At 40.6% G+C, this 27,422-nt stretch overlaps 1 protein-coding gene across 4 annotated transcripts in view; it reads left to right on the forward strand.

Annotated features, from left to right (window-relative positions):
* Window positions 1–27,422, forward strand: part of alcama (activated leukocyte cell adhesion molecule a) — a 102,886-nt gene that overhangs the window by 39,677 nt on the left and 35,787 nt on the right. For all 4 annotated transcript variants that reach the window (XM_033644317.2, XM_033644335.2, XM_078172208.1 and 1 more), the window contains exons 2-3: window positions 22,174–22,280; window positions 26,172–26,391. In XM_033644317.2, coding sequence (XP_033500208.1) covers window positions 22,174–22,280; window positions 26,172–26,391 — 327 coding nt within the window. The remainder of the gene's footprint in view (window positions 1–22,173; window positions 22,281–26,171; window positions 26,392–27,422) is intronic.

Here is a 27,422-nt window from a genome sequence, read left to right on the forward strand (position 1 = left end):
CATTACATTTGCACGTTTCATATGTATCACATCAGCGTTTCCAAAGTGATGTAGAATATGAGCTGACATTATCACTGGGGAATGGAGAGGATGGTGGCTAACTTTTTATCTGTGCTTATGTGCTTCTGTGCTTTTGTATTTTTTATTGATGTCTTTTTCTTATATACACACATACCATCAACCTGCCAGGGACTGCAGATGAAAATTAGCCTGTATCGCTACATCTGGCGCATTTACGTGACTTAGCTGATGATGTGCACTGTCCCTTTCTAAAGAAAATAAACATAAACATAAACTGTCCCCTAGTTCTGACGCCTGTCAATTTGCATAACACTGTTGGAGACCAACAAACAAAACTGGTTGTTTTTAGCGAGTCATCGCTGAATTTTCAGCAGCTTTTTAGCAGCCAAACATGAGTGTTTTTCAGCAAGTTGTCTTTTTCTTTCCACCAGGGATAGTGCCATGAAAAGTGGTTGCTTTTTACTGAGACATCACTCCTTTTTGTGCCTCAAAGTAACCACGCATTAACCACAGCGTTGTGTTTTGTTTTTTTTTTTGTTAAAGATTTTTTGGGGGGCATTTTTTGCCTTTAATGGACAGGACAGCTAAGTGTGAAAGGGGGGGAGAGAGAGAGGGGATTACACGCAGCAAAGGGCCACAGGCCACCGCAGCAACAGCCCCACACAGGGGGCGCCCGCTCCACCACCAAGCCACCGACGCCCCAACCACAGTGTTGTTAAACTGTAAGGTTGCAGTGTGTCTGTGACATAATCACTTATAAATGTAACATATCTGTAGTTTGCAGAAACGTAGATTGACAGCATTTATTCTGGTAATGGGGTTTTAGGCAAACACTGGTTATGCAGAGCTGTCTACCAGACTGGTGATTTTGGTGCTGACAGCAGGCCTCACTCGAGTCAAAATATAACAAAAATAAAATTAAATTGGTCCAGTGAAGTCGTGCATGCTTGTTCAAAATATATACATGTAATTGATAGAAAATAACTGATGATTCACTCCAGAGAGGCCTTTGTAAGATTGCAAAAACAGGTTTGTCTGCACAGTTTAATTGGACTGCTGAGAGCAGTTTTTCCTTAATGGAGGTCAATATGTATCATTCTGGCAGAAGGTGCAGTGATTAACATGAGGACAGATAACATACTGCATACCAAAATATTCAAACACAGCAATCCCTGATACTGGCCCTCTTGACTCATATTTGGGAGTACCGTTTGACCAAAAGGCCAAACTCAGGGCCAAAAGTGCAGTGCCTAGAGGCTGATGGGTTTGGAGTCTTGCTTTTTATCTTATCTTCTCTAAAGCATTGACCATTATCTTAGCTTGTCAAATGGAGGCTGTGCACGTGTGTGTGTGTGTGTGTGTGTGTGTGTGTGTGCGCGCACGTGTGCACGTGTGCATGTGTGTTGGAGGTGGGGTCCACTGCACTGAGCTGACCAACAAGTGCTAATTAACCCAATCTATAATGGTCCGTGATAATCAGGCAGAAAGAGCTGCTCTACTCAGTGATGTGCCACTGATTGTCTGTCATTTAGCTTTACAAAAGAATGGATGGAAGGAATGATAGAAAGGGAGGAAGCCCTTCATGACTGGTGAAAGCTAGTGCTCTCTCCCTCACCATAGACTTGCCATGACAACACCCTCAATCCCCCTGCCTGTGTCCTCCCACCACCAACCCTCCAACGCCCTGTTGTGCTTCACTCTGTTCATAATGCGTCACACTGCAAGCCTGATTGTGGAGTGCACTCACCTATAGGGTGCCTATGGGGCTTCGCTCAGGCATGTCCAAACTGTTCCATAATGGGCTGTGTAACTGCAGGTTTTCATTCCAACCAAGCAGGAGCACACTGGACTCGACTCATTTAATCAACTCATCTCAGCTGATCAGACGAATCAGGTGTGCTCTCAGTGGGGTGGAACAAAAAGCTGCAGGCTCTGGGCATGTTGGGGAATACTTTGAACACGTGGTGCTCTGGCCACATGGCCTCTGTTCCACACAATAAAGGGGTTTGACCGCCTTTTTCTTCCTGCCTTACAATCTCCAACAGATTGGAATGGATCTGCAAAGTTGAATAATGGCAAGGTGGTTATTTCCAGTGCTTAAGCCAAGCTATGATGGCATTTCTTTATGGAATATCTCTGATATTTCTGGTATTCTTTGTTCCATTCTCGATTAATTTACATTTAATGGCTCTGCTGTTATCATCTCCTGGTGTGAGTCATATCAGACACTCCCACTACACCCACTTTCCACTAATCAGTTCCCTGTTGTTATAACCAGTATTTATGCTGTTTCCTCTCCGCAATAATCCTCTTTTGTTTTTAATATGTATAAAGGGTACAGTAGAATAAAATTGCATCAGGCAGTTTTACCAGTGTCTGTGACTAAAAAGGTACTCTGAGTCACATATAAACATTAGTCCACTTAAGACGTGCTTTATTAAGTGAAACACAGAGCAAACCTTTCCGTAAGTCAAACTCAAATAGATCAAATGGGAGCTGTGTATACGGTTACTCTGCACTCACACATTCATCCACAGCAAAAATATCCACCTCACCACATCATTTAGTTTCATTTTCATTCTCTGAGTACTCTTCTGTTAGAGGTGCACTGCTTCTAGTGCAGCTCAATTTGTTCTAGGAATTAAAAGGGAAACTTTGGTATTTTTGAACCTGGACCCTATTTTCCAATGTTTTGTGTCTAAGGGACTTGTGGAAACAACAGTTCTTAAAATTAGGCCAGTATTGAGAGAAAGCACTGCAGCTTAAAAGTGCTTGTTTTTGCCACTGACAGGCTCAGATTGTAAATATATAAGTGTCTGACAATATTATGGGAAAGAGTCTACAGAAAAATGAAATGTTTTCCTTACCTTCTGCTGGTCTGTTTGTTATTGTGACTAAAGGCCAGGACACACCAAACCCACTTCAGAGAACTAGGGGTGACAAAGGCCCTCTGCTGTCTTGCCTGACATCGCAGTGTCTTGGCCAAAAAGTTGCACATGAACACACCGCAAAGACCACAACAGACGGTCAACCAGCATGTATGATCTGAGCCTGCGTGTGAGGAAATAGCTCTCCACACCAGCAGACGGCAGAAGTCTGTAAACGTCATTCAAAATAGAAGACCGCTAGTTAGCCAGTTAGCACATTAACAACACGGTCCATTATTGAAAGAGCAGAGCATATTTACCGTGCGCCAGTGAACAATAAAACAAACTATCAGGAACTGTTTCTGCTAAAGAGCTTAATGACTAAAGAAAAATAATCTTACTTTGCATAACAAGTTTGTTTTGGTCTCTCTCTGTCTCGACTTTAGCTCTTTGTTTACTTTCCTCATTTCACTTTCTCTTCTTGTGTGGCGAGCTGAACTGCCAATCAGAGTGATTTCATTCGCCAACAGGCTCCACCATCCCTGACGCCGATTCAGTATGCTGAAAAAAACGCTGACAGAGGCACATGAGGGGCAACGGTGCAGGACACACTGCACCGACTGGGGCGACAGACGCTCACTGACAGCCTAACAGTGACCGTCTGCTTGGAGAGTCAGGGCATTAAGTCTCCCTCAAGGAGAAGTCTTGGACTTTTCCACATTGTTGAAATTAGCTAAATATTCAGCCACAACATTCAGAATTGTTTAGATAACACTAAGCTATGCTTTCTGCACTCCAAAGGCCCGTTTCCACCGCAGGAACTTCGGGGTAATTTTATGGGGCCGGGGCCGTTGGTGCGTGTCTCCACCGCAGGAACCACCCCCGAAGGACAGAGTTCCAGAACTTTCACAGGGGCTAAACAAGTCCATGCCTCGGAGTAGGTACTCAGAACGGCCCTGAGAAACTCCTGGCTGGGGCTTGGGGTTTACTTGGTGCTGAATGGATATACTCAAGGCGGGATGTGACGTTTTGTAATTATGGTTATCGTAGATTAGCTGGGCTAACTGTTAGCTGTTAGCGGTGTCTGTAATAACTCAATAAACGCTCTGTGAAAAAAATATTTTTTCCAGCGGATATCTTAGTTACAACATGATTGAGCTAACAAAGCAGTTTTGTGTTGCTATGTGTGGTATTTATTCAGTTTTGGGAAATCACGATGTCTAGAAAGCATCAGCTGACAGGGACAGCTAACAGCAGCAGCAAAGCTAACATCAGGACGTCATCTGTTAAAAGCCTCCCGTTGTCGACATGAAACTACTCCAGTTAGCTCAATCATGTTGTAACTAAGATATCCGCTGGAAAAAATATTTTTTTCACGGACCGTGACCGGAGTTATTACAGACACCGCTAACGGCTAACAGCTAACGGCTAACAGCGTCCCTACGCCCCTACGTCGCCCCGGTCAAAGTGGTCGCGCAACGATTACGTCACATACAGAGCCTGATAACTTTACAGGAACCTTCCTCCTACTCCGCTCTCTCAGTGGAGACACGGCGGTTGAGAGGGCCAAGCGAGAGGACGTTCCTGTAGTAGTTCCTGCCCCCCAAATAGTACCAGGAACTTCTTCAGTGGAAACGGGCCTCAACACAACAAACTCTTCCACCATTGTTATTCCTGCAACAAGTTACCTTTTACAAGATTTCTATGAGTCACTTGAACACAAAAACTTAGAAAATAGGGTCCATGTTAAAAAATACCAAAGTTTCCCTTTAATGAGTGTTCTTACAAGGTGCATGATTACACACTCACAAGCAAAAATACACATCTGTGAACTGCCACAGAATCTGATTTTCTGTGTTAAATACAATACATCTGCCCTTTAACATCTTTCATGTTTTTCGTCTTTCATGTCTACCTATTTATCAGCGTTTCCTGTCTGTGTTAAACAGCACAAGAGCTTTTATTCTCTGAAAATGGAGTGAGTCCTTGCACAGGTCGGTTAGGTTTAAACACCTTAACAATACCAGCAGCATTGCTGGGAAGCTTTGAAGAGTGTATTTGGGGGAGTTAGCAAGGGGCTAGAGGAGGACAGTGATATAAAAACTGCTGTAAATCCATGATGGCATTTTAAGGAGGTATAAGGTATGGTTTGCAAAACTTAGTATTCATGTGTGCGTGAGAAAGACAGAGCAGGCGAGAATGCGCTGAACGTCTGTCCTCTGTTTCAAGGCATGCTAGTGGTTATAGGTAGTAATTTAAACTCTGTCAGAGCCGGAGGAATCCACTGGGACTCACCAGGCCTGCTTTGACCTCCACACCACAAGTCACTGGCCTTGTCCTCCTCCTTTCAGCTGGAAATGAGAAGCCATGCTGACTGTTAGCAGATTTTTTTTTTTACCTCGCAAGCCATAAAACCTAAGCTGTCTTGCCAAAAGGAAACCTTTGGGGTTCTCTGTAGTAGCAGAGCGAGGACAGATTAAAATAATGCAGAGGCAAACAAAGTACATTTTAAGACTCTGTGCTTTTGTTCAGCTGCTAAGTGTACTCAGGCTTCATTATACTTAATATTCCCCTGTCAGCACCGTATCAAAAAGGATCTATTTGTCTTTGTTTTTATTTAGCATGTCTCAGTATGCACTGATGGTGTGTAGAGGCTTCGGCTGTCAGTTTTTGCATGTGAGACATGTCCAAACCAGCAGTTTCCATGTTTAAAGCCTGTGCTGGAATGCAGCAAAGTCAGTGTGTGCAAAATAGAGAAAAGATGTGAAACAAGTAAAGGCACAGAGCAGATGCAAGTGTATGGGGGGGTGCTTGTTTGCCCTCTGAACAAACCTAAGTGAGTCTAGCATACAGGGCAGAATCAGCATCTGCCACACCCTGCAAGTTTTAAAACATCTTTTTTATTAGAAGTGTTTTATTAGAAGTATCAGAGCAAAGGTTGCACCCCCACCTCCTGTGTTGTCGCTCTGTCACTTCACGGGCAGCGAAACAGAGAAGTGCTAATACTATGTGGGACCTTGTCTGCATGCGTAATTGATCTTTGCAAAATGAGTAAAAATAGCAACAAAAGACTTGTGATTTTCCACAGGAGAACATTCAACCACATCTTAGAAAAATCTCTTCAGCTGTAGAGGATATACTGGTTGTTACAGCATTCACAAACATCTGAGGCTCCCTCATTTGTGTTCAAACCTCCTGCACGCATTTTTGGAGCGTAACAAAAGCTGTGATTAGCTCTGTGTGTGGTTACTGGGACAGGTTTCAGGATAGTGGTTTTACAGCTCCCACTCAGAAACAGCTCAAAGGGAAAATCCACCCAAAAAGTTATCCCTCTGTTATTTCCGTAAACTTTACAAACCACAAATATGACAGCATGTCCTGAAAGTAGAGTCCAAAATGCAAAGGGTGTGATCTGTGATGTTCCCTTGATCATGAACTGATATATTTTTCTGTTTATGAGAACCAAAATGAGAACGCCCTAATGCACAATCATGTAGTGTAAAATATTCATATAGAAAAACATTGTGAGTACTGTTTATGTCTGCCAGCAGATTGTATTGTTGATTGAAAAACATATTTTATATGTTTCTAGCACTTAGTTTACCTATATGCAGGAAAATGTCAAATGTGGTGGGTGTAGTCTGCTAAAATGCTGAGCAGACCGACTTCTGCAGCATTTTATTGTGCCCAGTTACTAAAGGCTTTGTGTTGCAGCTACTGAACATGATTAAAGGGATATTTGTGTCAAAGAATTTTGCTGGACAATGTAGATGAAGACTATTTACATGGTCTTACAGTCAATAATCTCCACGGTCACACACCGATTTCCCACAAAAGATTTAACTATCTTGGTAATGTACAAAATCATGGTTGATAGGAAAAGCTTTGGTAAATCATAAATTTGTTGCTGTGAGACAAACTGTCAGAGACCTTCAGAGGAAACATTGTCCGTCTGCCGACCAATCAAAATGGACAGTTTGGTATATCATATAAGGTGTTATAACTAATGATGGTTGGTAATGTGAGACCATGTAGGAGGTATATGTTGACACTTAAGTAGAGACTACCAACTTGAACGTATTCCCTGTAGCTTCACCTCAGCCAGATACAGATGGTCCTGCTGGCAGATATTGACAAATGCATTGATGTGCATATGGACTCTTGATTGCCGTTTATGCTGGTGACAAATTATCTGTTAAGTGCCAGCAACCTAATCCATTACTGACACTGACCCTAACAGATTGGTGTAGTTCACCAGAGGTGTAGTTTTACACTGAAGTGAGCAACCCTGCAGATGGTACAGGCAAGTCCTCTTTAAGTGCTGACATTGTATCCATCACTTACCTCTGAGAGTTATCCCAAATCCCTCAAGTTGTAACCCAGCATCCCTCAGAAGGAAACCTGCAAGCATCTCGAGGGAAAAGACGGGCAATCTAGAAATAAAAAATCGGATTACAGTTTTGTGTAAAAGATGATGGTCTTTATAGCTGTTAAAATAAGATTTATCTCACAATAATCTTGACAGCCAAGATCAAGGGTGAAAGTGGTCCAGTACATTGATGTAGGGTTGGGGAATATGGAGAGAATATAATATCACAATATTTTTGACCAAATACCATGATATCAATATTGCAGCGATATTGTAGGGTTGACTATTGGTGCAACTAAGTGTTTCTATGCCAATAATAGAACAGCAAGAACAGTCTGGTTAGTTCAGAAAATAACGTAATTTTATTGTAATGCAGCCATTAAAAATTTAAGATCATATCTAGTCTATGTCATGATATTGATATAAAATTGACACATTGTCACCACTACAAGTTAGTGCTGGTACGCAATATTGGGTCGAAACCCACCAACAACCTTTCATGATTGTATTTCCAATAACACATTTGCTCATTAAAGGCAAACATAGAAAAACAACAACAAAAATATTTAATCTCAAACACCATGTAAAAGAAATCATCCCTCACAGAGCTGGGAACAACAACACTAGTCAGTCAGTCAATTTTCTGTCAGTCCACAGCAACCTCCAATGCTCCAGAAATCCTCCACTTACTCACGTCTAGCTTCTTAAGCACCCATACTGGTGTCCGTAAGCTTGCACTTAGTGGAACCAATGGTCTAACTGGACTCAGCTTACCGTACATATCTAATGCAATGTGCAGGCTATCTGGAGAACTGACAGCTTCCTCCATCAACTCTGTTTGCAGTGCCTGTAGATAGGTATTGCTCCCCACTGTCTCTTGATGGCATCACCTAAGCATGACCTGGTGGGCAGCAACAGCATTCACTGTTCTTATTGAAAATCATTTTCCCCGGTGTGGACATATGACAGGAAGTTGAGGAAGTAGAATGCAAAGAACAATTACTGAAATGTTTTAGAAAAAGGGGAGTGATGTGGAAACTTAGAATGTGGTGTTAAAGTTTGGAGAGCAATGCCCCGGAGTAAGTTGAGGGCCAAAAGAAGGAGGCAGGAACTCAGCAAAAAGAAGTGGCAGCCGCAGGACCCTCAGAAGCAAGCACAGGTGATTATGCTAGACTGACTGCTTACCTTTCTATATGGAAAGAAGAGTGTGGACACTGCATTTGAGTCTACTGCTAACTTGTTAAGGTCAGCATATTATTTGGCCAAGAGCAACAAGCCTTTCACAGACTTTGAGAATCTGATTGAACTTCAGCAAGATAATTCTGCTGATTTCTGTTAGGATTGAAGATGTTTTTATTCCATACACTGGCCATTTGACCTTGGTAAGAATCATTCATTTCACCCTCTCCTGCAGATCTTATCAACATGCCACACTGTGTCTTTCAGGAGTGGGGATGCATTTGAATTTTCGAAAGCAGTGCGAAGTAGAATGTTAAAAAGAGAATTTAGGGGGTGGGATGGCGGTCTCCATTCAGAGTTGGCCTTAAGTTTGCCAGAAAAGCTTGAATTAAAATGTAAACTGCAGGATCAAACATCTCTCCTAGCTGACACAGTGCTAATGTGCTGGAGACTGCACTTAATCTGATCCATGGATCATGCTGGAGCTAATTACCATCTGTTCACTTACACTTCCTGGCCCCAGAACACTGGCTTGTTTTCAATTACTGCTCCCGAAAGAAGATTACGGCTTTCATTTTTTTATTTTTGGCGACGAGGGCTGCATGGCTTCGTCTTCGCCAGGTGAGGACCATTATGTGTGACTGCAGGAAGTGCCAGCCGCTTATTTTCCCCACTGTGTTGATGGTGGGGTCGAGGGCTCAGAGCAGAGATGCTGGATTGTTCAGCTACAGAGTCATTATTTAGGCTTTCTCTTCTGCTGTGCACAACACTGAAATTCCAGATTCAAGTAGGATCTTTTGCCTTGAAAGCCTTTTTCCTTGAAGCTCCGACACTTTCGACTTGTTTGGATATCCTGCAAAGTTTCTTCTAGCCATCATCTCTCCCGCACTCCTTTATTTCATAAGGAAATCCTTAATATTCCTTATTAGGCCCCTAATGTTTCAGGAAGCCTTTTATTCCTTTCATCTTAAGACAGGGCCACAAATGCAAATGAGTTGTTCTCATTAAGTGAATGCTTCCGAAATGCCCCATTCATGTAGAGCTACTCTTAAGTAGAGGCAGCTGCAGACCCAGGCCCAGGGTGAGACTGAGTGAGAAGGAGGCAGCTGCCCAGAGGGAGAGAGGCTTTGCCTGGTCAGGCTCCAAGATAATGTTACTGTCTGCCTTTTACTTAGCGGCGTAAAATTTACAGCTTACAATAACTTAATGCAACGACACAGTCTCTGGCTTTTGTTTGATATCTAGTGTTGGCAAAAAATGTCTGTCAAATTTTCATATTGAATAGCCAAATCTTTTGGATGCAGCCCTACATACATTCATTGCATTTGTTTAGCGGGAACATAGTGGCAACTAAAACCCTTTCCCTGGCAGATATTGTGCTGTAATCTCATGCCATCACATACATGTGTCCACATCCTGACATACAGTCCAAGCTGCTACACTTTCTTAACACTGAGCTTTAAAGCTGTTTCTCACTGGTGCTAAAGATTTTGCCTTAGTTGACTGAGGATATCATTAGTCCGGAAACCTCTCTTTGGGCTTTGTCTAATTGGGCATTATGGATGTAAAGCATAAAACACTGAGACTGGGGATGGCTGAGATAGCGATTAAAGGCTATCAGTCTCCCTGTTGATACACTCACCTATTGGACACACAATGATGCTGTCAGCTCCAGAAGCAGTGAAGAGAAGCAAGATAGAGAGCTTGCTTGTTCGAAATGTATAGCTTGACATAATAATTGTATGACTGTATAATTAGTGTTGCCGTGGGGATTGGTTCTACCTGTGCCTGAGACAGGGTTGTACAGTATGTTCTCATCAGTATTATGGATAGCTGAACTTTTACCTGTAATGGAGCCCACGTGAGATTCACTCTTGTGTCATGAAAATTGATTTTTAGTGTCATACATGAAAGTCATGTAATTCTACAGCTGACCCAGGTCACATGCAAGAATTCAATTTTTAAGATACTTAAGTGTTTTTGAGATAGTGGCAGATTAATATCAGTGTGACCAGATAAATTTAGGTGGATACAGTTTTAGTTGCTGGTGAACAGGTTATCTGATGAAACATTTTGAGACGTTTCTGTCTTTGCTGTGCATGTCAGCAATATATAGCCTGCTTGTTCTCAGTCCGAGAGTGTAGGAGAATGAGCTGGCTTTCAGTTTTACTTTCACCATTTTCACTTTCCTTCAAAGCTCCTGAAAACACTGTTTCCAATATTAAGCATCTCTCTATTAAATTAAATTGTTGTGACTGAATAAACAACGATCAAACTTTCAGTTTGACAAAAAAACATCCTTAGATGTTATTTATGTAGAGTCAAAAACTCAGTTAATTTGCTCCGTCATGACTGTGTGGGGGTGGTTTGATTAGTCTTGACTGCTGGCAACAGAAGCAAACCTCACAACTGTCAACACATTTTAAATCGAATGTTGCTGAACTCAGATTAGTGCAGGGAAGTACCAGGCATCACTTTTTCCAAGTCAGGAAGGACAAAAATATAAATGCCGAAATCTCTCATGAAACAAAACAAAACTCTTAGTATTCTACTTTGACAGAAAATTGCGTGTTCACTGAGGACCACATCTACACACTATTGTGAGAAACTGATTGACAAAATAGGTTTTTAGATGAAAGTGTAAGTACTGAACATACAGGACTCTTCAGGTGAATTTGTGTAGCAGTATTTTTTTTTTAAATTCCTGGACAAATCTTAAAGGTGCGCTCCACTGATTGCACACATCAAGTTCACTTAACTCAACATGAGGAGTACACAGAAAGCCTGTGTTGTGAACTAGGTTTGACAGATGTGGGCATTTTCCAGCCAGGAGGGTGTAATGAAAAGAGGCTTTTGGTTGCATTATGGGGAGTGTAGGATCCAGTGTTTTTGGAACGTGGTTCATTCACGGGACTAAAAGTCTGGATATTTCAATCGTTGCTGTACAGTTTTTAAAGGAAGATTTTAAAAAGACTTTAAAAAAGATTTCTGCAGCCAGGTATTGTATACAATGTGTTGTTGCTCTATACAACAGCAGTGCCATTACTCAGGACACATGTTAACATGAGGTGAGGAGGAGGTCTGAGGCTTGTCAAGGGGAAGTCTGTGGTACATATCTGGCGACAGATATTGTGTGGGTGAAGTAAACATCTCCTCCTACCTGCGTGCGCCGGTGACACACACAGAGTCAACAGACAGCAGGATCACTGCTTTCCCCTCAACCAAGCTTCCATTTTTAGCCATACAGTCTGACTTTCTGTCTGCCTTTGATCACCGCCATGGCAGAAACCCTTTTGATGACTCATGCAGATAGGCATCCGTACAAAGGCAAAAACAATCTCTCTCTGGCTTCACTCACACACTCATATGTATACTGTTTGATGGATCGTGTGGGATGGGCTGATGTGTGATCAGTAATTGGCCAGATTTAAGGTGTTCTTCCACATGTTGTGACATTCGGTATATTCTTTGGACTTTCTGTTGATTTAGTTTGAGCTTGTGAAAGTGCTGGTCTTTGTCTGCTCAGCCATGGTGGCATTACTGCACACGCTAATACCACTCTTATTTATTCCATACATTAAACCAGTGTTTCCCAAAGGGGGGTACCCAAGTACTGCAGGGGGGGAAGTAAGATTTTTTTAAATGTTCATTTAAAAAGTAGCAGTCTTGCATAATTCCTAAAATAATTATATCACTAAATAGTGCAACATTATTGTACGTTATTGCACAAATGCACAGTATGTACATTATATATAATATATATATAATATATAATATGTTTGAGAACCACTGCATCACACAGCATGTTCTTGCTGTTTAAAGACATTTCCCAGGAAAGTACCTGCAGCTTTTAATCTTGCAATAATGGATTTTTCGGCCAGCTGGGGGGCAAGTAGAACAAATTGTAAACAAACATTGATATACCTTGTAAGCTGATATGGAGAACTTGTCAGCAAACAGTTATCTTTTACACATCCAGCTATTATGGAGCAACATAATCATTCATTTGGAGTCATGTTTGTGTCCACCTGATAAATGTGAGACCAATATCCACTCTCTTTTAGCTCTATTTTTGCTCTCCATTAACTCCCGAGGGAAATATCTGTCTCTTTAGCTGCTAAATGCACCACTGTGTTCACCAGCTAGTCTATTACTGTGTCTGTCTGATCAGTGGCTTTTTAGAGCTGCTGTGGCTGAAAACAACATGGGAGCGGTGAGAGTGAACCAAAATAGTAAAGTTGCGAGCTAGACAGCTTAACAATGAACTGAAACTTCCTGCAAAACTCCGTGAAGCCGAGAGGAGCTGCAGATTCAAAACCTTTGACATTATCCTTTGATACTACAGTTGATCGATCTGTCAGTTATTTTCTTGAATAATATGTTAGTTGTTTGATCTATGAAGTGTCAGAAAATGGTGAAAATTGTCGATCAGGGTTTCCCAAAGCCCAAAATGAGGTCCTCAAATGTCTTGTTTGGTCCATAACACAAAACATTCAGTTTACTGTCATAGAGGAGGAAAGAAACCAGAAGATATTGAATTTTTTTCAGATTATACAGACACAAACATTCACATTCTCTCTAAGATCTGCTTTACAGCAGACTGAACTTCTTTTAGCTCATCTTGAAATCTATAACTATGTGGTCTGTCTGTGTGAGGATGATGGTCTCAATCATCTCTCATTAGCTTTAGTATGTGCTCCTCTTGCAGAGATAATGTAACTACATTTGCTCTGTGGCACTTATTTAATAATATAATATTTATCACGCTTCTTCCCTTAGCATATAGGTACACTGTAAATTTACACCATCTGGCACAAATACTGGATTCATAGAAATTGCACTTCTCTTTGAGAAGGGAACTGTCCACTCATCCTAGCCATCACAGCAATGTCAAGCTTTTCACATTATGCTCCAGAGTACAGACAAGTGGACAAGCTGTTATGCTAATGCATGTTTATCAACTCCTTGCCTGAACGAGCGCTTACCCTCTAACATTTCACATATCGGCGCAGCAGCAGACATGCAAATGTTTCCTCTGCTGTCTGCCGGCTTGATAGAAGCAGAGAAAAATGATAATGGTGGCATTTTATACCTGAATTCTCAGACACAGCATTAGGACAGCTTGATAAATGAGGCTGACTGTGTACACGTAATGTGCTGACATCTTTGTTCTTCCACCAGAAAAGGGCATATGAAGGCCTGTGGGTAAAAACACATGCTTAAACTCACATACATGCAAATAAAAAGCCACACCCTGCTGTGCTGCTGTCTGCTCGGCCACGATGTATCCTAAAAGAGAATTTTAATATTAGTAAGTGATTAATAGGTAAGAAAGTTTTTAAAAATGAAGTGTCCATCAAACTTAAGGTAAGCTTATTTTCCTAGTGAACAATAACATGCCTTGTCCCTCTTGTCATGTTTGGAGGCAGCAGTGCAGCACTTTATTAGCTCAGGCTAAAGGGAATTATGCTATGATTGTCTATGGCACACAAGAGCTTGCCGTGAGTCAAGTTGGATTACCTGCAGCCTGAACAAATAAAGTGATGCCACTTGTAACGACACAGTAGCCACAGCAGCTATGTCATGCTGCAGATTCTGTGTGTGTTTTTGTGTTTGTGTTCACCAGTGTGGCAGCGTATCCTGTGGCCTATGTTGCCTGTTTACACGTTGCAATTAAAAGAATCAAAATGCAACTAATTTTTTTTTTTTTTTTTTTTCGAAACAAGATGTTATTTTCTTGTTATATTCTGATCTCAAAACGCTCCAAAAGGCTTCATTTTGAGGGAGAATGCCCATGGACCCCCCCTACCTGATTGTAGTTTCGTATTTTTTTTAGTACCTTTTTCCACTGCTTTAGAGTTTGCAGGTGTTGTTGTTGACTGAGCTGCATCACACTGACACACATACACACACACACACACACACACACACACACACACACACACACACACACACACACACACACTTGACAAAGGACAGAGTGAGTTTGTCCCAAAGCCACGATACACACCTGCTCTGCAAAGGAGGAAGCTGAGTCTTGCTGTGTTTGCTAGCGGCGTTGAAGGTGAAGAGGGATGTATCGGCAGTTTATTGTTGCTTCACACTGTCACTCAGTGTTAAATCCACCATATTCCCTGGGCTTCATTGTTTTTTTTTGTTTGTTTGTTTTTTTCAGGAGGGAAGTGGTGGGGGGAGGGAGGTGCAGTCACTTTTCCAGTTTGATTTGGAAGCTTTGCTTGACACAAGAAATCACATTTCACTGTGACAGCTGCAAGCTGGCATGGTTTGGGGCTCTATGCCGGTTTACGCACACCCACCCTCTGGATAATACTTTGACTTGCCAGTCGAGGCTGACTGGGATGAATTATTGCATGAGGAAGTCTTTATGCTCTTGTTAGAATCCATATATCTTCTTCCCCTGTGTGCCTTATTCAGTCGATGCCTTTTCATGTCATGTTTCATGTCTACGCTCAGCAACATAAAAAGGCATCACTTGTGCTATTATTGTACTGGAGGCATTGTGGGAAATGTTCATTACTGGTTAAATTCAAGTCTTTATTTGTCGTGTGCACAACAATTACAAGAGCAGGCACTGGCAATGATATTCTTATGCTTGGCTTTCTCCAACAATGCTACTACAAAATGTATAGTAAAAATAAGAATTCATGACATGTTTATAAAACACAAAATAGTGCAGATCTTAAGATTGGAATAAATACAACATATGTAAGTAAAATAAAATAAAATAATGGATGAATATATATAGTATATGTAAACTGCGGTTAGCTCAGGCACAATAGGTAGTAGAGGTAGTATGAATGTAGTGTACAGCAGTAAAGAGGTAAACTGTACTGTGCGGTGTAAGTAAAGTGATGCAGTGGTGAGCTTGAGATCTCAAGACTTTTAACAGTCTTATGCGCTGTGGGACGAAGCTGTCCCTGACTCTGGTGGTGTGGGACCAGATACTGCGGTACCAAGTCAAATCCTCACTGATATCAACCCAGAGGAACCTGAAGTTGCAGAATCTCTTTACCATACTGCTGTTGTTTGAGATGGTGTTCTTCTCCCTGTTGCTTCCTGTAGTCCACAATCAGCTCCTTAGTTTTGCTTTGAGGTCGTTGTCCTGGTTAATATCAGCGCTCTGTTCTCCACTCTGTGGGCTGTCTCATCACCATCGGTGATTAGGCTGTTGATGGCGGTGTCTCAAGCAAATTTAATAATGGTGTTGGAGCTGTGGGTGGCCTTGCAGTCATGCATAAACAGGGAGTACAGGAGAGGGCTGAGCATGCAGCCCTGAGGGACTCCGATGTTGAGAGTCAGTGTGGAGCATGTGGTGTTTGTCTCTGTATTGTCTCTTGGCACTGCTAATTGCTCTCCAGAGTGCATACCTGGATTTCTTGCACTCATCTCTACAGTAATCCTCAGTGTGACATAATCAATGCATTGGTCGATGTAGCCAATGATTATATCATTGTATGTGTTCATGTTGTTGTCCTGAAACACATAGCCCTCTGTTGTGCTGAAGCAGTGACATGGAGCCAAGTCTGATTGGTCAGACCAGTGTTGAATGGTCTGTGTCACTGGTAAGTCATGCTTGTTTTTCTGCCTATAGGCAGACAGAAGCACAATTAAGATGTGAGAAATCCAACCAGCACTAAGGCTGTGTTGTGACAGTAATGTTAGTACCAGATTATTTCACTGCTGGCTAAGGTGGTGGAGGTTTAGTTTATACCAAGTGAAAATTCTGTATTATTTCGAGTAGGTTTTGTCAAGACTAGCTCAAGTAAGTGGTTAGTGTTTTGCCATGTGTTGGCCAAAACAAACTTAATTTAAAAAAAAAAAAAAACAGCTCACATTGAAGCATGGTATTTTCATTTTGTAATGAACAGAATACATTTGCATACACATGCATATTAGCTCAAAAACATTAAATCAGTCAAAATACTGGAGGGCAAAAACATCTTTGCTTTTCATTATGGAATGACTGCTTTTTAGTCATTTAAAATCCACAGTCCCTTTGCTTTTCCTGTCTACATCTCCTTTACAGTTTGATTACATAGAGCGCTCAGAGGAGATGCAAGAGGGAAAAAACCCAGTTGGATGCATTTTAAATTATTGAAAAGTGCAAAAAGTTCATAAAAACATAAAAAGTACTAACTTTGCAGTGTCAGTTAAGGTGCTTCTCTGGTGAAGCCTGGATGAGGAGACCCTAGAAAGGCCTTTATTCGTCTCCCCTGGAACACATTGTTCCGCTGGTGGATAATCGTGAGATAAGAGCTATTGTGTTAGAGCTGCCGGAGCAAACAAAACCATGCCTTCAGGACAGAGAGAGAGTTGCAGGTTTCTGTTTGTGAAAGGCGGTTGCCAAACATGGTGGGAATAAGACGGAAAAATGTTAAAAATCCTAAGTAGCATTGCAGCCAGACTGAGAGGAAACTCGTCAAAGTGCACATTAGACCAAGTGGTAGCGAACCCATCAGAAAGTTTGCAGAGTGGAAAAGAGTGCATCAGCTCTAATGGCCCTGTGATTTTAGGAATAGGAGAAGAGTGAAAATTGAGAAAAGTAAGTGGGTTAAGTGTTTTGCAGTAAAGTAAACCAAAGACAACCTGCTGTGTATAACCACACTCCCACTTTCTCCAGCAACAGGGGGATCTAATAAAATGATTCCTGCAGAGTCATTAATCAGTGGCAGAGAGATTGACAGTACATTTGCTGTAGTAGTCTATGAACACCACCTGTGCATAATTAGTTGTTGAAATCTAATTAAACTATTGTGTTAGTAAGTTGTCAACAAAACTTTTTAATGGAGTTTTGAGGTGTTCGTTAGCATTGCAAGATGTATTTCACTTGGGGAAAGATGATTATGTACCTTTTGTCTTGTTCAGGCTGCAATACACATGCCAGGAGGGCAAAACTCATAATATGAAACCCAGTGAGGTACACCTCACAATTCTTCCATGCTCTCCCCTCTCTCCTATTTTCAGCTCTTAATCAGGGAGGCCAATTGCTACTACTCCCCTCTCGCCTGTGTGAACAATACTCTGCTGTAGTGGAGCTTCTGGCTCCCAAAGATTGTCTTTTTTGCAGATACAGGATGACTTATAGGGTGAACCTGGAGAGATCAAAGAGGCAAACCTATTTATTTGGTGCGTTTCCAGCCCCCATTTTCCATTTTCAATTTGCACATTAAAACACAACCTGAGTGGAAGCACCAAAGTTTTGAAGAAAAAACAAAACAAAACGTCAAAATATTGCAAAAAAGTTTTTACGCTCTGAGGAGGTGAAGAAGTTGATGTATAAAAGTAAGTACAATGGAAACAGATTCAGCTAATAAATGATGACGTACAGTCATTATATACCATCATTGCATAGGCCGCTACAAGCTCTCTCTGTCATCTCTGGAGGCTTTAACAGCTTGTGTATGCACACAGGGCTGTTAGCAGAACTCTTCCAATAGCACCAAGCTGTAATATCATTTGTTCAGAACTCTCTTTTCCCATAATCCAGTGTCTCTATTTCTGTACATCCCTTGTGATCTTGTAATTTTCATAACAACAGTGGATGGAAATGCGCATATATTCACATTTTCTTTTGCCAACATTATCAAAATATCTATTAAAGTTTGTGCTCCATGTGGTTGAAAATTCAACTATTGATGTCTGAGCATAAGAATAATAAAAGTGACCTATAACCTTGAAAAATATTAAGCATGTAGTTAAAAAAACATAAATACATTCAATACAAAACCTGAGCTACAGTTGGTTTAGGACAGAGTTATTGCAGTGTTGTAGCTCATTAAAACCTAAATGTGGGTGTCTCTAATGAAAGTGCTGTTGCCTTTATGTGTGCATGATATGAGGCACTGTAGACTGGAACAAATGTGTTCTATGTATTAACTTGTAAAGCACTCAGCCATAAGGTTCATTTTCTGATCAAGTGATATCTAGGCTAAGCTGTATGCACGGTATATTGTATACATTTGATTAGTTCTTTATTGCCGATGACTTAATTCAGTCAGCAACATCTAAAAACAAACAGGGGTTTTGGGGTCTTACAGCTGTGATTTGCTTCCTTTGACCAACTTTGTTCATGTCATTTCTTAAATTACACCATAAAGTCTTTTGCAATTGAAAATGTATATTCACTGCAGAATTCTGGCAGGTTTAGACACACGTCTTTATCTTGCTTTGGAGTTACTGCAAATGGTTATTTTTTCTCTTTTTGGCTAATGTCATTCACCGGCAAAATGTATTAGATATACCTTTAGAAAATAAAAATGTCTTTGTATGCACACTTTTTAGCCACCTCTTTCTATTTTCTGTAAGTACCTGCAGCTGTCACCTTTGTACAAATGCATAATCCAGTGATAATAAACTGGGCAGGGAAACAAACCATCTCAGATCTCCTAAAATTAGAGAACTTTTTTGGGTACCATCATAGTTCTTTGCACTCTGGAATTTTCAGGCACACAGATTCTCATAATTGGCCATCCAGCTTAAATTCACAGAGACAGTTTGTTTACTTCACCATAGCAGTTGTTATGTGTTCAAAGATGATAAATTTAGCTGACTCTTTGAGCTGAATCCCCATGTGACTTGGGTCTTGCATTACCAGAGAAAACATGCAGTTTTTTTCACCACAGTCTCATTCATTAAACCATAACTAGCATTGCACACTGTGTATGTGGTTGTTTGAATTTGAAAGCAGCTTTGTGCGTGATATCTTTGAAAAAAAAATAAATCTTTGTATTATTGGAAGTTTTCACAGCTGATGTATTTCTTGAGATGTTCAAACAACACTGGCTGTTCTCGTCTTGTGAATAAACAGAACCATAGGTCAAAACTGATTCTATCATAGTACTGTTTGATAAAATCTTGCAGGATAAGGAAGGTCATATGCTCACTTTCAGACAAAGGCTGACAGATTTCAAATATCATCACTGGTGAATGTTTGATATAATCATTGATTACTGCAGTAATCTGTGTTGGTGATTGGATGCACACTTCGTCACAGATGAGAAGGACCAACACAGCCTTTACAAGTTATGTTTTGAGAAAAAAATAGATGCAAGTATTTTTTGCATCAACACATATTTGTGTCTCACAGCCCCGTTGCCAGAAGAAAATGTTGGCATTGTACAATTCTGCAAACCACTAACCTGTTACATTTGCACATTTCATAAGTACCATCAATGTTAAAGTGAGGTAGTGTAAGAGCTGACTGTCTTTTGGAGGCGAAGAGGGTGATGATGGCGTGTCACCCAGGCAAGACAAAGCAGCAACCTCAAGGGCTGAAAAATGAAGCCAAAACAGAAGTGCCAAAACTTGCAGTTCTTGGAACAGCCACTTGAGGCTGGCTCCAGAAGTCAGTCCCCCATAGGCCCCCATGTTAAATGCCCAATTTACAGCAGAAATAAACATGTTCACAGCCTGGTACAAAAAACAGTTTTGGTCTTCATAGCTAATTTCCCCCTTTATGACAACTGTACAGGGAGTCAATTTTTATATAACTCACCTGTTTACCTGTTTACCACCTGTTATGCATAATTAAGAGCAGTCGGCTTTGAGTGAGGGCTGTCTGCTGATAGTGTCCTCAGTTTCTCAGTCAGATCCACCCCTCGCTCCTCCACAGCACCAGCCTCTCATTCAAATATGGCCACTTTTGACTCCAAAAAACCAAAATGACAACGGCCAAAATGCTGAACTCGAGGCTTTGAAACAGGAGCCCACAAACCAGTGGGTAAAGTCACGGTAGCCACATCCATTATTTTTCAGTCTGTGGGAGAGACACATGCCAAGCTGCAGACTAAACCTCTGTTAGAGATAAGCCAACAACAGAACTGATTGGTTTTTAGTGAGTTACTGCTATGTTGCCAGCAACTTTTTAGCCTCCAGATATAGGTGTTTTTAGTGTCCTGTGGCTGTTCTTCCAGTGGGGAGAGTGACACAAAAAGCAGTTGAGACTCTCCTGCTTTTCCTGCCGTGATAGTGCCACCAAAACTTGATCTTTTCCTCACCATAACCAAGTGGTTTTTGTGCCTAAACCCAACAACATGTTAACAACAATGTTGTTGAAATGTAAGGTTGCAACATAATTGCTACATAGTCATGTGCTAATGAATCATATCCGTGGTTTGCGGAAGCGTATAGTTTGTTTTTGTTTTTTTGTTTTGTTTTTTTGCGATTGGGTTGGTGTTACATTATCATTGCTTTTCTTCACTTTAGGTGTCAGACCCAGTACAATAAACAGATTATGTTCAAGGATAAGGAAGGAGTTTAAAGAATCTGATGTTTTGATCTGAAGTGTTACAGCTGCAACAAATTCAATAATGAGATGGCACTGTGGGGGAATTTGGCCCTGTTTATAAAATCTTAGTTTATATTGATATAGGAAGAAAATCACTGTGCTTTTTAGTTGAAGCAATTGTGTATTGTGTTTTGTTATTTGTGGTTTGTTTTTAATATTTTGCATGAACTCTAAAAAGAAAAGTGATACTGGTGATGTGTTCCAACTGCAGGTAAAGATTTAATATCAGTTAAAGTCATCTCAGAACTAATAGCAGAAGAACTATGAAAAGATGACCAAGAGCCACGACTCGAGCAAAAGCAGCCGCTTCAGTCAGCAGCTGCACTTGTGCATTTTCTGGCCTCACCACTTTGGAATGACCAGAATCCAAGCCGCTTCTTGTTCTGCCTGTTTAGCTAAAAGCTCAAAGAGAAAGAGTTGGAGCGTGGAGACCTTAGTGTCACTCCACTCTGCTGTGACCTCCATCCATCCATCTTCTCTCCACCTCTTTTCTCCCTCCTCCCACGTTGCACATGATTGGACTGTGCCACCATAGCAACCACTCCAGTGCTACCTCACTTTGTGGTCGGAGGAAACCACTTCCTTGTGTTAAACACAGAGCACTGAGCTTGACCCGCTGAGCCCGACCTCATCAACCTTAGTGGGAGGCATGCTTAAAATGCGGTGTTGTGACATTTTGAGTGACAACATATTGTGGTGTAGCTTCATTCACTTTGCTTACACCCATCCATTACTAGACATTTATACTTGGGAGGAGCTGCCCAGTCTCACCACAGTCTCTCCCAGGGTGTCTGACACTCTTGGATCATAGTGATATGAGCGCCGTATTTTACTCTTCTGTTCTTCATGCCCTCACACTGATCAAAGCATCCAGATCAAGTGATCTAAGACATCAGGTTTCTCCTTTTCAGATAAAAGTGTGGATCCCGCAAGCACTTCCATATTTTTTTGTTGTTGCTGGATTTCCTATGATCTGATGCCCATCAGGCTCCCGACTGGCAGAACTCGGGACAAAAGCTACTGTTGTTGCACACCTGCGACTGAGTCAAGCAGTCAGAGTTGTTGCTCTTTTCAGTGGGGGGCGGCTATGTCTCAGGAGCTAGAGCAGGTTGTCCGCTAATGGGAAGATAGGCAGTTTAAGCAGCAGTCCACAGTCCTCCAGTCCACATGTAGAAGTGTCCTTGGGCAAGATGCTAAACCCCAAATTGCAGTGAATGTTTAACTGATGAGCAGGTGGCACCTTGTATGGTAGCCTCAGCCAGTGTATGAATGGATGAATGTGTTGCATGTAGTGTAAAAGTGCCAAGAGTGGTAGAGACTAGAAAGGTGCTATACAAATGAAATTCCATTTACAGTACCATTCAGTGGATCTTTTGGAAGTACAGTGTATTTCTTAAAATAGTAACATTCTGTTTCCTTTTGTGTTGCAGTGTGGGGTACAGACAGTGTGACTGGCTTGTATGGAGACACCGTTGTTATACCATGCAACGATGGAGCTCCAGCACCAGCTGATCTGATGTTCGTCAAGTGGAAATACGTAAGTAGATACTCTCATGTTGATAAAGTATTTGAGATTTACTGAACATAGACTTTGCCAAGATATTCAATGACAGAAAAAGTAAAAAAAAAAGACGACTGCATGTAATAACTTGTTTTATCTTTGGAGAAGAATTAAGAAGACTACAGCCTTTTTTTTTTTTTTTTTTTTTTTTTTTACAGATATAGCATTTTAAATATTGTTTTTTTCTCATCTGAGAAGTACTGTAGGACAACTACGGCTCCACCCAGTTTAGTTTTGGCAAGGTGCTTGAAACATCAGTAAGTCCAATCCGGTAGAAAAGATTTCCGCACACTTGGATCTATGCAGTTTTTCACTTTATCCTTGCTTCATCGGAGCATGAAGGTCTAATAGACGACAGACATGCTCCGATGAAGGTCTAATAGACCGAAAGCTCAAGAATTAAGTGAAACGCTGCATAGATCTAAATGTGTGGAAATCTTTTCTACCAGTTATCTCATATGAGAAATACTGAAATACACAAAACATCACCACACAATGGAATGGGAAGAAATATGTATGTTAAATACACCTACGTCATTTTTAGAGTTTTAGTCAGAATCATTGAAATATGACATATGTGAAAAAAGAAAAACAAAACAGGTAAGTAGGTAGAAGCATATTTTTGAGTGTTTAAAATAATTCATTGTGGTCATCACAAAACATTTGTTGTAGCTTATGACCCTCAGTGAAGATGTGTTTCGCTTGACTAAGTCTGAAATTATTTTGATAAAAATTGATTGGCTTGTATAATTGAAACTAGGGCTGTACCAAATGTCTTTTTTTTTTTTTACATTTAAAGCTTCTACTGTAGACTCACAAGTCAGTCTTTAGACGCTTTGCTTAACTAAAGACTGATGTCTTTCTCCCTGATTTTGTGTTTAGATGGGCGGATACAATTTCAGAGTTTAAAAAAACTCCCTACGTTGCAGAACCAATAGTAAATCCGCAGGGCGGTCCTTCAGTGGCTCGCTGAACTCTTGCACTCGTAAACATAGTCCGACTGTGTTAGAAGTTTTAAACAAAGTCGCTGTAAGTCCTTCATTTCCACAATCTTGTGGACTGAGCACACGTTTGATAAAACGGAGGTAAATCTCTCGGCATCCATTTTAAAGCTTGGACGAGGAAAGGGGGAGCGCACATTTCTGGGAGGGCGTGTCCTTTTCAAAAATGCAAGAGGCATTGCTTTGTTGCCTGCCGTTTTCTCCGGTGTGTTAAACACACTTTAGAAAGGAGTGTCCCCAGACTATCAGAAGGCGGAGATCTGTGATTGTCCAGTGGCGAGACTACTTCTACTGAGGTTTTTGAATGAAGCTTCAAACGTCTGTCGATTAATTTTATGTCATCACCCTAAAAAATAAAAATAAAAATCCTTGTACAAAATCTTCAACTTGAATAAAATGATCCATTGGCTGAAATGTTGTTGATGTTGGAGCTGAAATTGATTTTTTGTTATTGTGGTTACATAAATGTAATTTATGGAGCTGTTGGAGGCCCCATTAATACAGGTCAATACAGCTTTTGACAGCAGTGAAAATGTTTTTAAAAGCTAAACACCAACAGACATGAATTAAAGCAGAAATTCTGATTTGGCAGAGCCAGATCTTTATCTTGTTATTTTTTAAAATATGTTTTTTGTGCCATGGGAGCTTTCTGACATATAAATGACTAGAGTTTCGTTATTAATTCAGTTTATTTAATTTCATTTTACAAAAGGTACCTCAGACATGTTTCATATAAAGCAGGTCTAGACCATACTCTTTAATTGACAGAGACCCAACAATGCAATAGGCCTACACAAAATACAATGTATTGTATGTATTGTATGTGATGATTAGTAAGTGAGTTAAACAAGATAATTGCTGACATTTTCCTTATCATCCAGCATTCAATATCCTCTATAAACTGGATGGGATAACATATTTACTGGAACGTTTGCCCAGGAGTAGAAGCTTTTTTGAGTGAAACATATGTACAATACATACAATGTGGTCTATTTGATTCAAGAAGATGGACTTCTGCCAGTCGGTACTTGAGTGCTTTGGTGTGAACACTGCAAGACAGAAGAAATGTGCTGTACTCAGTTGCCTTTTGAGACAAAACAAGACATATGAAGATGTCAGCTTGGACTCAGTTGTGACTGACATATTTGACATTTCATAGTGCAAATGAGTAATTGTTTAATCAAAAAGATAATCTACAATATTAAAGATAATGAAAAGACTCATCAGTTGCAGCCCTGAATGTATTCTCCTAGTAAATCCAGCCTAAAATCAGCTCTTTTGAACTCAGGGGACATTAAAGTAGTGTCTGTTTTTGATCAAAAATGTGGAAATTAAATGCAGAATCTGTGGTGGAGTGAAAGTGCAGAGGTATGTCTTAAATGTTTTATGTGCCCAAAACATCTCCTCAAGGCTGCTTGCTGTATGCAGGAGTTCTGTTGTCCTAGCAAACTGTGTATCACTGTACCAATACACCTACAGTTATGCTACACTAACTACGCTGACTGTGTAAACATAACCTTACAGTATAGATACAGTTGGTATTTATGGTAAGACCCACAAAAGGTCACATCCTTTTACGCCGAGGAGGAAAAACAAAACATTTGTCTTCTTGCTGAAGAGTTGCGGTGTGCCTTTCTACATGTCAAATAAACTTAAAAATCCAGAGTTAAAGGGTATTTTTCAACCTGGAGCCCTTTTTTCCAATGTTTGTGTGTCTAGGTGACTAATGGGAACAACATTTTTTGAAATTGGTACAAACACTCAGGGCATGTTTTTACCATCAATTTATGTCCACTAAAAGTGCTTGGTTTTATCATTGACAGGCTCAGATTATTCTAAGTGTCTGATGAGATTATTGGAAGGATCCCTACAGAGACAGACCTTTGTGTTAAAGAGTAAAATCATTTTTGTTTAACCAGAAACAGCCTGAAATCGCCATTATCGAAACCAACAGACTCCATTTAAATACAGGTTTGGTCAAAATAAACCCATAACTCACTCGGTTAGGTGTGAAAATCTGCTGGCTCTATACACGCTAAAATTATTGTTTCTTTAAAAAGAGTCTGATGGGCTTGGCGATGGGGATTTCGGGGCTATTTCTGGTTTATCTGGATCTGGATCTTGTGCTTTATCCAGACATTGTTAGATTGTTTAGCCACTGGTAAAAAGCTGTGAGCCTCCGAGGACCTGTAGTTCTTAAGGTCACAAATCCTTGCGTGGTAAGGTCATAGCACATTGTCGAAGCATAGGCTAATGGTGTTGTGTAATGCTAGTGCTGCTATACTGTCTCGAAACGTGTATCGAACTCACTAAAATAATATGTTTGTCTATTACATCATAGCATAAGTGGCTGAAGGGTACTGATTTGATGGTATCTGTCATATCTGTGGTAAAAGTGTCTCTTATGTGAGTTGAAAAATGCGCTTTCCCAGGATATACAGGCTTGGGGACTGTTTTCCCCCTCGCCAACTCTGCCCACACTACACCTCCTGACTATGACTAGACACCAGGTGTGTCTGTGAGAGAGTGAGTTATATGAAAGTATGAGAGTGATTCCCTGTTTAGTTCCCATCCTTCTTATGAGTGCAGGTGCTGGAAAAGTGCTAGAGATGCATGTGCAATTTGAGGGAGGAACTTCAAGAGATGACTTGGACAACAGTTTAAAAGCTTTGGTCCCTAATAAAACATCTAGAAAAATGGATTTAGTTATCTATATCATATCATCATTGTCTAAGATTATGGGTAAATAAGGATCATCATAATCTGTAGGGTAAATAAACAGTAACAATGAGATAAATTGCGATCTGTTGTTCTAATTTTACTACTCCACAAAATCACCAAACCTTTCTGTCCTCTGTCTCTTCAGGAAAAAGATGATGGCACTCCCGGCGATCTGTTGATCAAGCAGGCCCGCAGCGACCAGGCCACAGTTCAGGCTACAGACGATTATGCCCAGCGAGTCAGCATCGATGACAAGTTAAGCCTGCTCATCAGCCAGGCCTCACTCAGAGACCAAAAGACCTTCACCTGCATGGTGGTGTCAGGCTCCAACCTCATGGAGTACCCTGTCACTGTCACCATTCACAGTAAGCTGAATATTGACACAAAACACTAACCATTTTTTATCCACTGCATGCGTCTGAAGTGAATGCTGACAGATTCATGTAAAGACTGCACAAGTATTATTTATCAGTCTCTATGCACAAAGGAAATAAATCAGTTTAGTAAAGTGAAAAACTGCAAATGAGGCAATTTGCATTGTTGAGGAGATTTTTTCCCTTTTACATAAATATTTCAAAAAAGGTAAAACAAAAAACAAACATTTGAACAGTCACAATAATAATCGCAGCAGCACACTCTCTTTTTTTACTTTCACTCTTGCCCACTGCAGAGATGAAATTATGAATTTTACCCTCAAAAACTCTTAAGGGAATGGAATAAAAGTCCAGCTTAATGACTTGTCATGTTATGTGTCCAGTATTATGAAACAAGCAGTAGAATTCTTTATCAATGATAAAATTAACGAAAAAATATGTTAGAAGTTTCAATGTGAGAAACAGGGTGTGGCCATTCCTCACCCTCACAATGGTCATTTATTTTTAGGCTTTCAACTGCAAAATATGTTTTAAAATCAGAAAGAGCTATATCATATTGATATATATTTTTATGTAGAGAGCTCAGCAATTTATTTACTTTAAACCGACATCACAATGTAACGGAACATGATTTTCTGCGAAAGCTGTGATTAAAAAAAGTTTTTAATGTGACGCAGCGTAACTTGCCAGAGGTGTGGAAACACCACATCCTGTTGGCTCCACACACATGTTGCCCAACATTCCACATGACATGTTTGAACAAGAGTAGATTAAAAAAAAAAAAACTTTAATTACTGTTCATGTACGACATTATTTTAAGAGTAGTGTGTTCCCCTTTGGGGAATATTTCAGTACATAGTGTGTTGTTGAGCGAGACAGAGAGTGACGCTGGCTGCGCTGAGAGCAGACAAGTATGATCGATTGGAGCAGAGGAGAAATAGTAATAAGGTGTTGAGATTTGATATTTCCACACTTAAGTTTGTGTGATTTGTCACTGTAACTGACTTGGGATCAGTAAAGTT

Source organism: Epinephelus lanceolatus, chromosome 11, assembly GCF_041903045.1.
Source record: "Epinephelus lanceolatus isolate andai-2023 chromosome 11, ASM4190304v1, whole genome shotgun sequence".
Classification (NCBI taxonomy): Eukaryota; Metazoa; Chordata; class Actinopteri; order Perciformes; family Serranidae; genus Epinephelus; species Epinephelus lanceolatus.